This window comes from Pongo abelii, chromosome X (assembly GCF_028885655.2).
Source record: "Pongo abelii isolate AG06213 chromosome X, NHGRI_mPonAbe1-v2.0_pri, whole genome shotgun sequence".
Lineage (NCBI taxonomy): Eukaryota > Metazoa > Chordata > Mammalia > Primates > Hominidae > Pongo > Pongo abelii.
Window position 1 is genome coordinate 56,884,244 of NC_072008.2, and position 16,137 is coordinate 56,900,380.

The 16,137-nt window shown below is 36.6% G+C and overlaps 1 protein-coding gene across 1 annotated transcript; it reads left to right on the forward strand.

The window, feature by feature from the left end:
* Window positions 1–12,218: 12,218 nt before the first annotated feature.
* Window positions 12,219–15,700, forward strand: UBQLN2 (ubiquilin 2). Its single transcript, XM_002831718.6, has one exon. It carries the CDS (start codon window positions 12,624–12,626, stop codon window positions 14,496–14,498), a length of 1,875 nt encoding a protein of 624 aa, XP_002831764.1. The 5' UTR covers window positions 12,219–12,623; the 3' UTR covers window positions 14,499–15,700.
* Window positions 15,701–16,137: the final 437 nt, after the last annotated feature.

Below are 16,137 nucleotides of genomic sequence, written 5' to 3' on the forward strand. Positions count from 1 at the left end.
CACCTCCCACCAGGCCTCACCTCCAATATTGAGAATTACGATTCAACATGAGATTTGGTGGGACACAGATCAAAATCATTTCAATGCTCTTCATCTAATTTACTGATATACTTAAATTGTCCTGCAATTTTGGAGAACATGTATAGTTCAGAAGAAAGAGGTTAACTGTGTGATTTTTTTAAGAAGAAACTTTAAAAGTATTTCTTTTTCATCAATGAGAATGCATGAAGTACTGCTACACAGAGCCACAGAGATGAATCTTACAAATATAAAGTTGAGCAAAAAATGCCAGACTCTAGGTAATATATACTAATTGTTTCCATGTACATAAAGTCCAAAAACAGGTACAACTAATTTTTGTGTGCTAGAAACTAGAATGGTGATAATCTTAGTAGAGGGTTTTGACACTGGTAAGGAGTATGAAGGATGCAAGGAATATTCTGTTTCTTGATCTGGCTGCTGGTCACACAAATGTGCTCATAGAGCTCAACACACATGATTTGTGTGTTTTCTGTCTATATGCTATACTTCAATAAATTTACTTTAAAATTATTCATTTCAATTTAACTACATGGCTGGATATGAATTCACATATTCTTCAAGTCAGTGCTCCTGTTATTGGACTACTGCAATTCTAATCAATAGTCACAAACATATATATCCTTACTCATTTCATTCAAACTGACTAGGTTTGAATCCCAGCTTTGCCACATACTAAATATGTGACCTTGAGCAATGACTTAACAGCTCTGCACCTTATTTTTCTCATTTATCAAATAAGAATAATTAGTATCTACTTGTAAGAATGCAATGATTTAATTGCTACCCCTTAGCTAAAGATCACCAAAACATCATAATTATTCCCATAATTATTCTCATCACTTTGCTGTTTCCATTGAACAATTGCCTTGACCAGATAATTCTTCACGTCCCTGCATGGACAATTATAAATGTCTTCTAAGAAGTAATACACAATGTTTTTAAAATCCTGGAATCACAGCTACTGGAAAATCCTAAGATTTTGAATCCACTCAATGTCATCTGCACAATTGTTACTTACCTAATTTCCAGAGAAAATTGTAAAAGGTGATTCTTCCACAGAACATATTCATACCCACAAAGTTCAGGCTCTAGGGAGAATTTCTCTTCTTGAACTGAAGTACCGAAAGTACTCTCTTTGACCTACTACCAATATGCTTGTCCACTTTGCCAAGGGCCTTCTCTCACTTATTGTGCTTATTCTTTTATTCTGAGACATAATTAAAGTTTCTATTCAAAAGTAACTTGGCTTTCTCTGTGTTCAGATGAATTAACTAATTCCCTGTATTCATATGTCTAACTTAGCTTTTCTGGTTCAATGGCTACTTCATTTTATGAGGCATATTGTTCAGAAAATCTACACCTTATTCAAAAATTTATACACGTCATAAAATTACACACATCAAAATCACTCATTTCTATGCTTTCCATTCTAATTTTTTATCTGTTGAGCAAAATCAACAGAAAATTTTAATAATCCAACAACAAACAAAAATTGAGTTGTTATTTTTGCCTGATGACTGATAGGAAGTTCCCTCAATCCAAAACTTTCTACAAATTTTGTAACCTATTTGTATTTAACCTGGTTTTTCTATATCAGGAAAGTTCCCATTGCCTCTTTTCTCGGAATCCTAAAGCTATCCTAACTCCTCTCAGTCTAGAATTCTTATTCTCTTCAGATTATGCCCCATGCTCTTGCACTATTTTTCTTCTGAAGAGGATTTGGATTTCATTTAGAAACCCATTTAAAATTGTACTACCATTCAAATATTCTTTGTCTCATCTTCTATTTCATGACTCTTGTTATTCACTCTCTATCCTTTTCTGCCTATGTCATCATCATGCAGTATAGTTCTTTCCTTGGCTAATGTCCTCTGGCTGCATTTCTTCACAGAAGCTTATTTTTCCTATCTTCTCTTTTTGGTTATTTCTGGTTTTTCTCCATCAAGTCAGATATATTTCCTGTCATTTTCTTTCCAAGTTATGTGTTTACCAGCATTCTCTCTTTGATTATTTCTGTGTATTTTGAGTGATTATTACACCACACACTAAATTTTCACCTACATATTGTGAACGCGTGACTATGTATTCCATCTGGTATCATGACCCTATAAACTTCTCCCATAACAATGTATTACTAAGTTATTAATTCTAACTGAAAATAAACTGTACTTGCTTATTTGACTAATGTTGCTCTTTCTGAGCAACATTGTCAGTAAGGGACTATAAGTTATGTTTCAACTGCACCCCACCTCAAGAACTAGAAAATGAGAGCTATTTGAGTGTATTTTGAGAATTATGTTGTAGGATCAGCACATCACTAATCAAGGAACACAGATGTAAAATTATCTGAGGAGACAAAATGAATTTTGGGCCCTTAAAGCATAAGTATACTGTGACCTAGCTGACTGTATTAGCATCTTAAGAAAGAATGAACCACAAAGGCATAGGGAAAAGCTGGTCCCTGAAGTAAGGATTGGCAGCAACCAATAGATAAAGGTGTCTTAGCCACTTGACTTCCAGTATTTTCAGTCCTGTAATCAACATCATCTCTGTTGGGAGATGAATGCACAGCACTAGCTTTGATTTATGTCATTAAACTGTTAGTTTATGATCTTATGAATCATGGTTTACCCAACAACCATCCTGCTATATCCTATCATACGTCTTTAAGATGATTTTGCTTGTGTCTGCTCTGATTAATGACATAGGCTTATAATTTACATTCAAAGGGCAATCAAATAGCTCTAATTTTCTAGTTCTGATTTTTATTTGGCTTCTTATTTAAGCTTTGAGAGGGGAAATGTGCTGGATGCATACACATGAGTAGTTTAGGTAGGCATCACAGTCCTGTTTCTCACTGGAAAATAATAAATTGGCATTCTCCCATCTATCTCAGTCTCATCTGCTGTTTCATTTGTGCGAGTCAGTAACTAAGGGCCTGCACTATTCTGGCAGCTGGTAAAAGTGAGACCTTTGGACCTGCAAAACATAACAAAAGCCAGCAAGGCAACACTTAAATAACTGTTGAGACACACTGAAGTTGACATCTAAAGTTTGCCATCATATATTTAAATAATTGCAAGAATACAATTTCTGGGATATTATGAATATTGACATTTTGAAATAAACTGTTACGTCTGTTAAAGTGAACTAAATATGGCCTGAGAAGGGCTCTGTACTTCTACATTTGAGTCTTTGTAGACCATTTCTAACCTAACTTAATAGGTAGACAAGATTGAAAACCTAACTTAGGAGTGTGTGCCTGTAACAATAGCTGAGTCTTCGCCAATTCCAGCAGCCATACTTCAACCACTCATACACTGCTGAGTGTTCAAACTGTGTTCAAATAAGGCAAACACCAACCTGTAACCAATCCAGCTGTTTCTGTACCTCACTTCTGATTTCTGTACATCACTTTCCTTGTTTTGTCTATAAATTTATTCTGACCACAAGGCATCCCGGGAATCTGTTTGAATCTGCTGTGATTCTGGAGGCTGCCCAATTTGTGAATTTTTTTTCTTGCTTAAACTCTGTTTAATTTGTCCAAAGTTTTCTTTTAACACGTCAGCCTCTTAAATGTATCCAGCAGACCCTATATACTATAGCAACTTGAGATCTGCCTCATGCATCTTTAAAATATAACAGATTCTTCTTTAACAGTTGAAAAATTTATATTGCACATTTTTTCTTTAATATTTCTATTTATTTTTATAAATATATGATATTTAATATTTTTCTTTAATATCTCTATTTGTTTTCTCCACAGAATTTTTGTCCTAATTTTTATATTTTATGTTAAAAAGCCTTTCACTGATCACCCTATTCAAGCTTCTCTACCACAAAAATTATACAAACTAAGATTAATTTTAAGGGATAAAACTGTTCTGTATTAAAGATAAATACTGTGTGTTCTCACTCAATGTGGAAGCTAAAACCGTTGATCTAATGAAAGTAGAGAGTAGAATAGTGGTTATTAGAGGCTAAGAAGGGTAGAAAAGAGGGGAAGATAAGGAGAAGTTTGTTAAGGGATACAAAATTACAGGAAGACAGGAGGAATAAGATTCAGTATTCCATAGTACTGTAGGGTGATCATAGCTAACAATAATTTATTGTGTATTTTCAAATAGCTTGAAGAGAAGATTTTGAATGTTTTCAACACAAAGAACTGATACGTGTTTGAGGGGATGGATATGCTAATTACCCTGATTTAATCATTATACATGATATACATGTATCAAAACATTACACTGCTCCTCATAATATATAAAATTATGTCAATTAAAATAATAAACTTATTGAAAAAACCCAAAGAAATAAAACAACTTGTTGAAAAAAATTGTTTTGTATTTTCATTATAATTATTGTTAGTACAAAATGTATCAAAAGCATAAATATATTATTGGTTTTGATAAAACAAGACATGTAAGTAAGATTTAATTTAAAATTCATTTGGGAGTTTTTTTCCCTATTAGTTTATTTACCTAAATATCAATGTTACTCATTGCTAGCAAGTATTTTCCTTTTTATTGTTTTTATAAATATAAGCACTGAAATCATTTAATAAATAAACAAATAGATGGGAATGTAAAGACTTTGTCATAATAATTCCCTCCATCTCTGATTTTCTTACATATAATATTCCAAAATCACATAATGATTCATCTTCATAAATTAATTTAATGACCTCTCAGTTGACAACTCAATTAGGTTCTTCTTCATTTTTGTTTAAGGCAAAGAATTGGAAATCACAGACTTGCAAAAGGATTTATTACCTAGTCATTAGAGTTATTCAATTTCTGAACATAGAAATCAATATATATTCCAAAGTGTCCCTTTGTTTGTTGCCCCAAGGTTTTTACACCCAGGGGCAATAGGCAATGTACTATTGTTAAATCCTGGGTATGCGAAAGAAGTGTGCATTTATTTTGTAAAGTGGAGAAAGGTCAATTGCAAAAGGGGATGCCTTGACCTCGGGGGCATTTTCTAGCAGATCAATTTTAGGAAAGAAGATATGTGGGCATCTAGGCTCTAGAAATTAATTCATTTTAAACTATCTTTATCCTGCTACTGTTTGAAAGAACTTTGTGTAGACAAAGTCAAGTTTAAAGACCACTGCCTTAGATAAGACTGCTACCACTTCCATATCTATTGTAACTAATTCTAGCAGTGTCTTTATTTTACCCTCCACCATCTATAGACCACAAGGCTTTCCCCATAAACACTGCATTCTCCTTCTGGTTGTACCAGGGTATTTTCTATGTCTGATGAGCCTGGACTGTAACATCATAATTCAACAATAGGTGTCATCTGCAGACACCAATCTGAAGACATCACGCTATGTAAAAGTAAATGCCAGCCACGCTATTTATCTCATACATAAATTTGCCTTCTGAAAACAGTCACCTTAAAGAAATTTGTTTTACAATTCAATTACAGTTCAACTCTCTTTATTTCTCTATTGCCACTGGGGATTCCCAAGTACCTTCTTCCCTTTTTGTGACTTTCTCCACTGACTCTAGAGTCTTGGGAATTCACATACAATGCATGTGGAGAAAGCACCTCCTCCCACTGCTGCCAGGTTTATTTCTGTCAGTATTCTGATTTGCATCTTGGGATGCATTTTCAAATTAAATGTTTTCAATGGTAACACATTACCATTTGATTATAATGTAGCTAATGTCAACTCTTAATCATGCTATAAGTTAACTAGGCTTTATAGGACTGTCTTGGAAACTTAACTTCTGCTTTGGGTAATTATTTGTATATTTATATAATTGTGTCAGTCCCAGAGCATTTCTCATGGCCACAAAATCACCTATGGCTACTATTCTATTATTAGAGGAATTAGGCCTTAATGACTTCATATTCACCTTCTGACACTTACACTTTGTCTATTATTTCTACCTTATTGGTCTGAATGAGGTTGATTGACAGTAGCAGACATTCTACTCATTTCTACCTTCTGATAAAACATCTATTCTGCTTTTTCTATGCCTGGTCCTCTATAGTACTCATTTTTAATTATCCCTGAGCATTTTTTCTCTTACCTCTTATTTTCATTTTAATTCTCCCTCTATTGATTTTTTAAATCTCAAAGGAATTTAATACTTCTACATTCTTTTGAAAGGCAATCATGAAATGCAACTTATGCCACAGTTTATAATATAAAACCCGATTCTACACAGCACAGTGAGGCAGACTTTCACTGCCATCTCATATTTTCTCAGTTCCCACTTTTCAACTGGAAATCGCTCAGTGATATAATTCTGGTGGTAAGAGTCACGGAAAGATTAAACTGAAGAAAAAGTATTAGCTGCCATCATCATCATCATCATCATCTTCATTTGAAGAAAGTGTTTTCCACAATACAAACATATTTATTGTCCCCTGGGGTGAATATTCCACTCTTTTTTTTTCTGACCACCTTCTGCTTATTGAAGTTTAGAATTATTTATTTATTTATTTATTTATTTATTTATTTATTTATTTATAGAGACAGAATCTCGCTATGTTGGCCAGGCTGGTCTTGAACTCTGGCCTCAAGACATCTTCCTGCCTCTGCCTCCCAAAGTGCTGGTATTACAGGAATGAGCGAGCCACTATGCCCGGCCTAATATTCCACTCTTTAAGAAAGTGACCCAATTCTGTTCTTGATCTTTTCCAATTCACCTCAGTGCTTCAGTGTTTCTACTCTTCAGGAGACATAGTGAAGGAAGAGAAAGCTTATTGAGCTCCTTCTTAAAAGATAAAAATTTCCAAAGCTTATGGGGCAACTAGATAAGGAAATACATGAAGTGGACCTGGAGGAGACTGGCAAATCAGAATACAACCCTTATCTGAAGAAGGCAGCCAATATTCACCTCTAGTCAAATTACAGCCCTCAAATGTATGAGCCCAATGTAGCCAGATCATTAAATTTTGAAAGAGAAGTTTGAAATCTGGATTTGTAGGGGAAATTTTCCAAGTTTTAGGTGTTGGCAGGCCAAAGCCAGCCCAGGAATTGCCAGTTTGTAATTTGTGTCCTGGAAGTTAAAGTGGATATCTAACACTTGAATTTCTGGGCATTCAAGATAGCCTGATTTGTACATTCTTGCTTAATAGGCAAACTAAATGAAAAAGCAAAATTATTAGAAGATTATAGGGAACATAGGGTCAGAACAAAAATGATATGTAATTTGAACGTGTATCTCCAGAACAGAGTACATATCTGCCAGCTAGACTGTATCTCTGCTCTGATCCTTTCTAGGTTTTTTGTGTTGTTTTGTTGTTCATTTTTTCATTTCATAATTTAACCTACCAATGGTAAACTTATTTCATTTGCTTTATTTTCAGAGAGGGGTGTGTGTCAGAGCAATTATTGTCTGGCTCATGTACTTACTACCTGTAACTACAACCCTGAAGGGTATGTGTATTAATCACATTTTTGCTGATGAAGAAACTGAGGTTCAAAGAAATGAATGAACTACTCAGTCACAAAACCATAAGTGACCATGTTGGAGTTGAAATACTAGTCTGTTTGGCTCTAGTTTAATCTCTTGCTACAATACCACAATACTGTTTCTCTAGTTCTGACTTTATTATTTGCCCCCAAATGCATCAACAGGAGTAGGGAATAATCATGGGATTTCTCTTAGGTTCTGTAGTTATACTGCAGCAAGAAAACACATTTAGTATAATCATCTCAAGACACCAAGAGCAAGAATTACTGCCTCCAGATAAATTCCTAAAAGTAGAATTACTCAGTAAACTTGTCTGCACATTTTCTTAAACTTTTAGTGTTTATTAGCAAATTGCCCTTTAAATAAGCTGTACCTACTAAGTAACTTAATTCCCAGCAGATTATGAGTTACCTCTTTCCTGTGCTACTACTACTAATGATAATAATACTTATATAGTGGATACTATGAGCAGGAAACTTGTAGGTGCTTAAAATACATTAATTTATTTGATTATCAACATAGTCCATCATTTTATAAATGAAGAATACTGAAGTACAGAAAAGTTATGTTATTTGCCAAAGTCATGCAGTTAACAATCAGAGGTAATAGAACCAGGATTTGAACTTAGGCAGTCTTTATTGACTATGTCAATAAAAACTATGGATATTATATTGGTCTTTTAAATTTTATAGACAAAAGGTATTTCACAGTTACTTTAATTTGTATTTTTTTATTTAAAGGAGATAACATATTTTTTCCTTCCTTTTCTCCCTTTCTTCCTTCTTTCCTTTTTCTTTTCATTCTGACTTTTTTTTTTCTTTTGTAAGATACTGGTTAACATCCTTTGACTATTTTTCCCTTGGAGTGTTCATTTTTTAAAAATTTGTAAGAGGTGTCTGTATGTCATGGATAGATCTCATGTGTTATATATGTTGCAATTTTTTTGTTTGTCTTTAACTGCTTAATTTTTATTACATTGTTGATATATAGTTTTAAATTCTTATTTAATGAAATCTATTAATTTTTTCCATCCATGATTTTTCTTTGTCATTTTCATCAGGTTACCATCATGCCTAGCTTATGTAAATATTTGCCCTAATATATTTCTGCAAATTTTATGATTTCATTTTTTAATCTAGAATTTATTTTGATATTTAACTTAAAAGTTCATTGATGGCACTCTTTCCACCTTTTCAAAACTGTTAGGGGGTTGTTATTTTTCTCATTTCTGTCACCGCAGTGGGATTTGGTAAAGAGAGAGGGTAAAAAATGTAAGCTCAGCAGCCACTATGAACAAGAAAGCTGATTTTTAAAATCACTAGTTATTTACTTTCTTGTAACACAGGCTGGAGTGTGGTGGCATGATCAAGGCTTACTGTTAGGGGGTTATTATTTTTCTCATTTCTGTCACTTCAGTGGGATTTGGTAAAGAGAGAGGGTAAAGAACGTAAGCTCAGCAGCCACTGCGAACAAGAAAGGTGATTTTTAGAATAACTCGTTATTTACTTTCTTGTAACCCAGGCGGGAGTGTGGTGTCGTGATCAAGGCTTACTGCAACTTTCACCTCCCAGGCCCAAGTGATCCTCCCACCTCATCCTCCCATGTAGCTTGGATTACAGGCACTAGCCATCAAGCTCAGCTAGTTTAAAAAAAAAAAAATTGTAGAGATGGGGTCCCGCCATGTTACCCAGGCTGTTCTTGAACCTGGGCTCAAGGAATACGCCTGACTTGGCCTCCCAAAGTGTTGGGATTACAGGCATGAACCACTGCACCTGGGCTTGTTCATTTTCTTACATGTCTCTTACATGGTTTGTTAAGATCTTCTACTTCTGGAATATATTTTGGCCACATCTATCTTCCTAGAAATGTAATTATCAGGGCTTTTTTTTTTTTTTTGTCATTAGCCAATATTTTTACAACATATTTCCTTTTTATTAAAAAAAAAATCCTTCATCTGTGACTAAATGTATTCACACAATACTAGTTTGTATATTTTTCTTGGTGCTTTCTTTGTTTCAGCTAATTAATGCTGTCCTTTTCCCTAATGAGGATATGTATGTTCTACTACTAAAATGTTAATTTTATTTAATTGTAACTTAAAACATTAAAAGTAATATATTTTGAAGTAAAATGTCAAAAAATCACAATCACATAATTTTTAAGGTAAAGATAATGCAAAGAAGTGCGTTTCTGGAAGGTTTCCTCAAGAGGGTGAGTATGGTTTTGTCCCTCTGATGTGTATTTTGGTGAGGGAATTGTCAGCCAAGACAATCACCAATTAATAAAGATTTGTGTATTTGACTTGATTCTTCAAATATCTTCTTAGGTTTACTTAACAAATTTTATTTTTTCTGTTTGTTAATTCATTAGTATTTGCTTTTATCATTCTATAGCTGTCACCTCATTTCCCTCCTTTTATTTTCCGTTGTCTTCTTTATTCGAATGCCTACTTCCCTTATTTTCAATCTGTTGTTTGACATTTTAAGTCTTTGAATGTATAAATTTGACTCTGAGTTCATCAACATAGTACTTAATAAATGAAATAATATTAAACTGGACCTTGATACAAATGCAGCTTCTGGTACACCGCTTATTTCAGTAGGTTTGGTGTGGGGCCTAGAAACATGCATTCTTAACAATGTTCTCAGATCACACATAGAAAATCCTACATTATTATTGCTGTATAAGCTCTCTTTATCATTATTTTTGTAAATTTATTCTAATAAGAACATTGCACTTTGCCCCAAAAGTATTCAGTTTTGTTTTAATAATCAAATGGTTGTTTTTTGTTCATACTTTGATTATTAATATCTAGCTTTATTCTATTGAAATTAAAGATTACCTATAATATTTTCATATTACCACCACCCATAATTAACTATTGCTGATATTTTACCATATTTGCTTTCATTTTAAAGATAAAAAGCATTTTTACATATTTAAGTTCCCTTTAATAACTATCCTGTATCCTATTCCATTTCCTCTTCCTCATGGGTGCAAGTTTGGTATATTTCTAAAATAATATTTCAAATATACATAAAAATGTATTAGAGTGCTGTTTGGCATGTATTAGGTTGGTGCAAAAGTAATTGCGGTTTTTGCTATTACTTTCAATGGCAAAAAACACTGTATAATAGTAACAATTCATTACTTTCAAAACCGCAATTACTTTTGCACCAACCTAATACTAATTAATTTGGCTTTTTAGATCTATACATATTAATATATTTAAAGCTAGTCATCTTTTTACCTCTGTATTTTATTAATTATATTAAACATACTATATTATTCCATTTCTTCATCGATGGATATAACATACCTGTATATATATATTTTTCTTATCTTCAGATTTATTAAAGTATTTGTGACCTAATGACTTTGAAATGCTGTTAAATGTTCAAAGCAGTGGTGGTTTGGTGGATGCTTGGTAGAGGGTGGGGGTTGGGGAAGAATTTTCTGTGTGGTTTAACCTAGAGTTAGAAATATATAGATAAATTTGAAATTATTTCTTCTATTTTTCAAGTTCTCTTTCTCAGCATTGCTACATCTTTATTGCTCTTACTTAATCTGTAATTAAATTAGGTAACTATGTCAATGTTTGCCACTACTATTATGTGCCTGTCAATTTCTACCCATACTCTTCCCCAAAATACCTTTCTGTAGTGCATACTTACAAAAATCATCAGAAAATTCAAAATCTTATGAAAATAGAAAATAAGAATTATTCATAATTTCAGCAAACAGTACTAACAGCCATTAACTTATTTGTGTATAGCCTTCCAGATTTTTTTACACATACGGTTTACATATACAACAAACTGTTCAAAAATTTCTTTTAAAATAAAAATATATTTATTGTATTTTTGATATTGGAACATATATTCTTATATAGTTTGTAACTGTACGGAAATATACAAAGGCAAAATTGAAAATACTCTGTGATTTCCCTATAACTACAGTTTATTTCATATATACCTTTAAAGACACTCTATATTTTCTTGTATGGTAATATGATAATGTGCTCAACTAATCTCATGTAAACAGATATTTAATATATTTAAATAACATTTTAAAATGCTACAATGTATATACATTTTATACATAAATATTTTTGCATCCTCATCCGATTATTAGGCGAAGTGTCTAGGTTAGGCATTTCTAAATAAAGGTGGAAACATTCAAAATGCTGATATATATTTTCAAATTGCCCTATGGTTGTAACAATTCACACTTCAACTAGCCTGAGAGGGTATTTTTTAGGGTCCCTGTCAACAAGAAGGTTTACCATTATTTTTTTTCCCTGCCAATATGATAAGCCAAAAGTAGAATTGTATTGTTTTAACTTGATTTCTTTTTATTAGTAGTGAAATTAATCATCCTTTTTTAATGTCTATTGGCCATTTGCGCTCCTTTTGTAAAATGCATGCTCCTGCTCTGTCTTCTTCCCTTCCCCCACTGGGGGTGTTCCTCTTTTCTTTTCGCTTTGTCAGAGTTCTTTATTATTCATTTTTCGTCTTATACGTGGGATCGGTTCGATTCAGGCTTTCACCCTTTTACTGCCTTACAGATTGCTAATATACATTCTCCATTGGTCTTTTAATGTCGTTTACAGAAGCTGACTCTCTACTGCCTCCTTCTCTCGGTCTCACCCTCTCTGCCTCGCCTGCTCTGTACTGTTCTGTTCTCTTCTCTCTCGCCCTTTGTTTCTCTCTCTCCCTTTTCTCTTTTCAGTGCAGAAGTTTTTAATTTTGACCGAGCCAAATCTATCAATCTAGGCCTGGCGCCGCGTCAGCAGAGGGGGCGGGGAGGCGAGCGCGGAACTGGGGGAGGGGAAGGGGCGGGGAACAGCAGGCGGAGCGGCTGCCAGAGTTGCTGGGAGTGCGCGCGGTCGGATCACAAGGCGGCGGCGGAGGAGGCCCAGAGACCGGAGCGCGGAGACCTCAGCTAGCGGCCTACGCCCAGGCCTTTCTCCACCGGAGGACCAGGGAACCGCAGTCTTCATCACAGAGGTACCGTGCTCCGCGCTCCCCGCCCGACCCGGCCCAGCCCGCTGCGGCGGCGCCTCCTTCCTTCCTCCTTCCCTCGCGCTCTCTCTTTCGCCCGCCCGCGCCTTCCCTGCCCGCCTGCGTCACTGCGGCCGCCATGGCTGAGAATGGCGAGAGCAGCGGCCCCCCGCGCCCCTCCCGCGGCCCTGCCGCGGCCCAAGGCTCGGCTGCTGCCCCGGCTGAGCCTAAAATCATCAAAGTCACTGTGAAGACTCCCAAAGAGAAAGAGGAGTTCGCGGTGCCCGAGAACAGCTCGGTTCAGCAGTTTAAGGAAGCGATTTCGAAACGCTTCAAATCCCAAACCGATCAGCTAGTGCTGATTTTTGCCGGAAAAATCTTAAAAGATCAAGATACCTTGATCCAGCATGGCATCCATGATGGGCTGACTGTTCACCTTGTCATCAAAAGCCAGAACCGACCTCAGGGCCAGTCCACGCAGCCTAGCAATGCCGCGGGAACTAACACTACCTCGGCGTCGACTCCCAGGAGTAACTCCACACCTATTTCCACAAATAGCAACCCGTTTGGGTTGGGGAGCCTGGGAGGACTTGCAGGCCTTAGCAGCCTGGGCTTGAGCTCGACCAACTTCTCTGAGCTCCAGAGCCAGATGCAGCAGCAGCTTATGGCCAGCCCTGAGATGATGATCCAAATAATGGAAAATCCCTTTGTTCAGAGCATGCTTTCGAATCCCGATCTGATGAGGCAGCTCATTATGGCTAATCCACAGATGCAGCAATTGATTCAGAGAAACCCAGAAATCAGTCACCTGCTCAACAACCCAGATATAATGAGGCAGACACTCGAAATTGCCCGGAATCCAGCCATGATGCAAGAGATGATGAGAAATCAAGACCTGGCTCTTAGCAATCTAGAAAGCATCCCAGGTGGCTATAATGCTTTACGGCGCATGTACACTGACATTCAAGAGCCGATGCTGAATGCCGCACAAGAGCAGTTTGGGGGTAATCCATTTGCCTCCGTGGGGAGTAGTTCCTCCTCTGGGGAAGGTACGCAGCCTTCCCGCACAGAAAATCGCGATCCACTACCCAATCCGTGGGCACCACCGCCAGCTACCCAGAGTTCTGCAACTACCAGCACGACCACAAGCACTGGTAGTGGGTCTGGCAATAGTTCCAGCAGTGCTACTGGGAACACCGTTGCTGCCGCTAATTATGTCGCCAGCATCTTTAGTACCCCAGGCATGCAGAGCCTGCTGCAACAGATAACTGAAAACCCCCAGCTGATTCAGAATATGCTGTCGGCACCCTACATGAGAAGCATGATGCAGTCGCTGAGCCAGAATCCAGATTTGGCTGCACAGATGATGCTGAATAGCCCGCTGTTTACTGCAAATCCTCAGCTGCAGGAGCAGATGCGGCCACAGCTCCCAGCCTTCCTGCAGCAGATGCAGAATCCAGACACACTGTCAGCCATGTCAAACCCAAGAGCAATGCAGGCTTTGATGCAGATCCAGCAGGGGCTACAGACATTAGCCACTGAAGCACCTGGCCTGATTCCAAGCTTCACTCCAGGTGTGGGGGTGGGGGTGCTGGGAACCGCTATAGGCCCTGTAGGCCCAGTCACCCCCATAGGCCCCATAGGCCCTATAGTCCCTTTTACCCCCATAGGCCCCATTGGGCCCATAGGACCCACTGGCCCTGCAGGCCCCCCTGGCTCCACCGGCTCTGGTGGCCCCACTGGGCCTACTGCGTCCAGCGCTGCACCCAGTGAAACCACGAGTCCTACATCAGAATCTGGACCCAACCAGCAGTTCATTCAGCAAATGGTGCAGGCCCTGGCTGGAGCAAGTGCTCCACAGCTGCCGAATCCAGAAGTCAGATTTCAGCAACAACTGGAACAGCTCAACGCAATGGGGTTCTTAAACCGTGAAGCAAACTTGCAGGCCCTAATAGCAACAGGAGGCGACATCAATGCAGCCATTGAAAGGCTGCTGGGCTCCCAGCCATCGTAATCACGTTTCTGTACCTGGAAAAAAAATGTATCTTATTTTTGATAATGGCTCTTAAATCTTTAAACACACACACAAAATCGTTCTTTACTTTCATTTTGATTCTTTTAAATCTGTCTAGTTATAAGTCTAATATGATGCATTTTAAGATGGAGTCCCTCCCTCCTACTTCCCTCACTCCCTTTCTTCTTTGCTTATTTTTCCCACCTTCCCTTCCTCTTGTCTCCTCCCTCCCTCCCTCTTTGTTTCCTTCCTTCCTTATTTCCTTTAGTTTCCTTCCTTAGCCGTTTTGAATGGTGGGAATCAATGCTGTTTCACTCAAAAGTGTTGCATGCAAACACTTCTCTTTATTCTGCATTTATTGTGATTTTTCGAAACAAGTATCAACCTTCACAGTTGGGTGAACAAGTGTTGTCCTACAGATGTCCAATTTATTTGCATTTTTAAACATTAGCCTATGATAGTAATTTAATGTAGAATGAAGATATTAAAAACAGAAGCAAATTATTTGAAGCTCTCTAATTTGTGGTACGATATTGCTTATTGTGACTTTGGCATGTATTTTTGCTAGCAAAATGCTGTAAGATTTATACCATTGATCTTTTTTGCTATATTTGTATACAGTACAGTAAGCACAATTGGCGCTGTACATCTAAAAATATTACAGTAGAATCTGAGTGTAATATGTGTAACCAAAATGAGAAAGAATGCAAGAAATGTTTCTGGAGCTAGGTATGTCTCACAATTTTGTAGAATCTTACAGCATCTTTGATAAACTTCTCAGTGAAAATGTTGGCTAGGCAAGTTCAGTTAAAATATAGTAGAAATGTTTATCCTGGTATCTCTAAGTATACATTTAATTGTACAGAAAATTTACAGTGTAACATTGTGTCAACATTTGCAGATTGACTGTATATGACCTTAATCTTTGTGCAGCCTGAAGGATCAGTGTAGTAATGCCAGGAAAGTGCTTTTTACCTAAGACTTCCTTCTCAGCTTCTCCCATAAAGAGACCCTAATATGCATTTTGATTTGTAATTGGAAATGTAACTTTCACTGAAAGTGTCATGTGATGTTTGCATTACTTTTAACTGCAATGTATAAAGGAAAGTGTGTCTTTTGACTTCATCAGTTATTTCTCTTGTGCACAGAGAAAAATGCATTAAAAATGACTAAAAAAAATAAAAAATTAAAAAATGGATAAATCTTTTCCTTTTTGCCTTTTGGCCCTAGGATCGTGTTTAGGAGGGTTATCCCACCCCAAGATTATATAAATCTTATCCTATATTTCTCTAACTTATATGGTTTTTATTAAGAAAATGTTTTGTCCTGTCTGGAATTATCTTGATGTATGGATTTAGGTATTCTAACTTTTTTGCCCCAAAGGGTTAGCCAGTTGTTAACATATATATCTTTTCCCCCAACATATGAAATGTCATACATGTATATACTTTATTCTGTGTTTGGATTCCCTTTAGTTCCATTGAACATTGTGGCACCAGTACACCAGCCTGTAGATGAGTTAGAAATGGGACTTTGTATCTTTTAATGTGAGATCTCCTCTTGATCTTTTTTATTTTTTACAATTTTCTGACGATTCTGACGTGTTTATTTTACCAGATGAATTTTACGGTTAATAGAT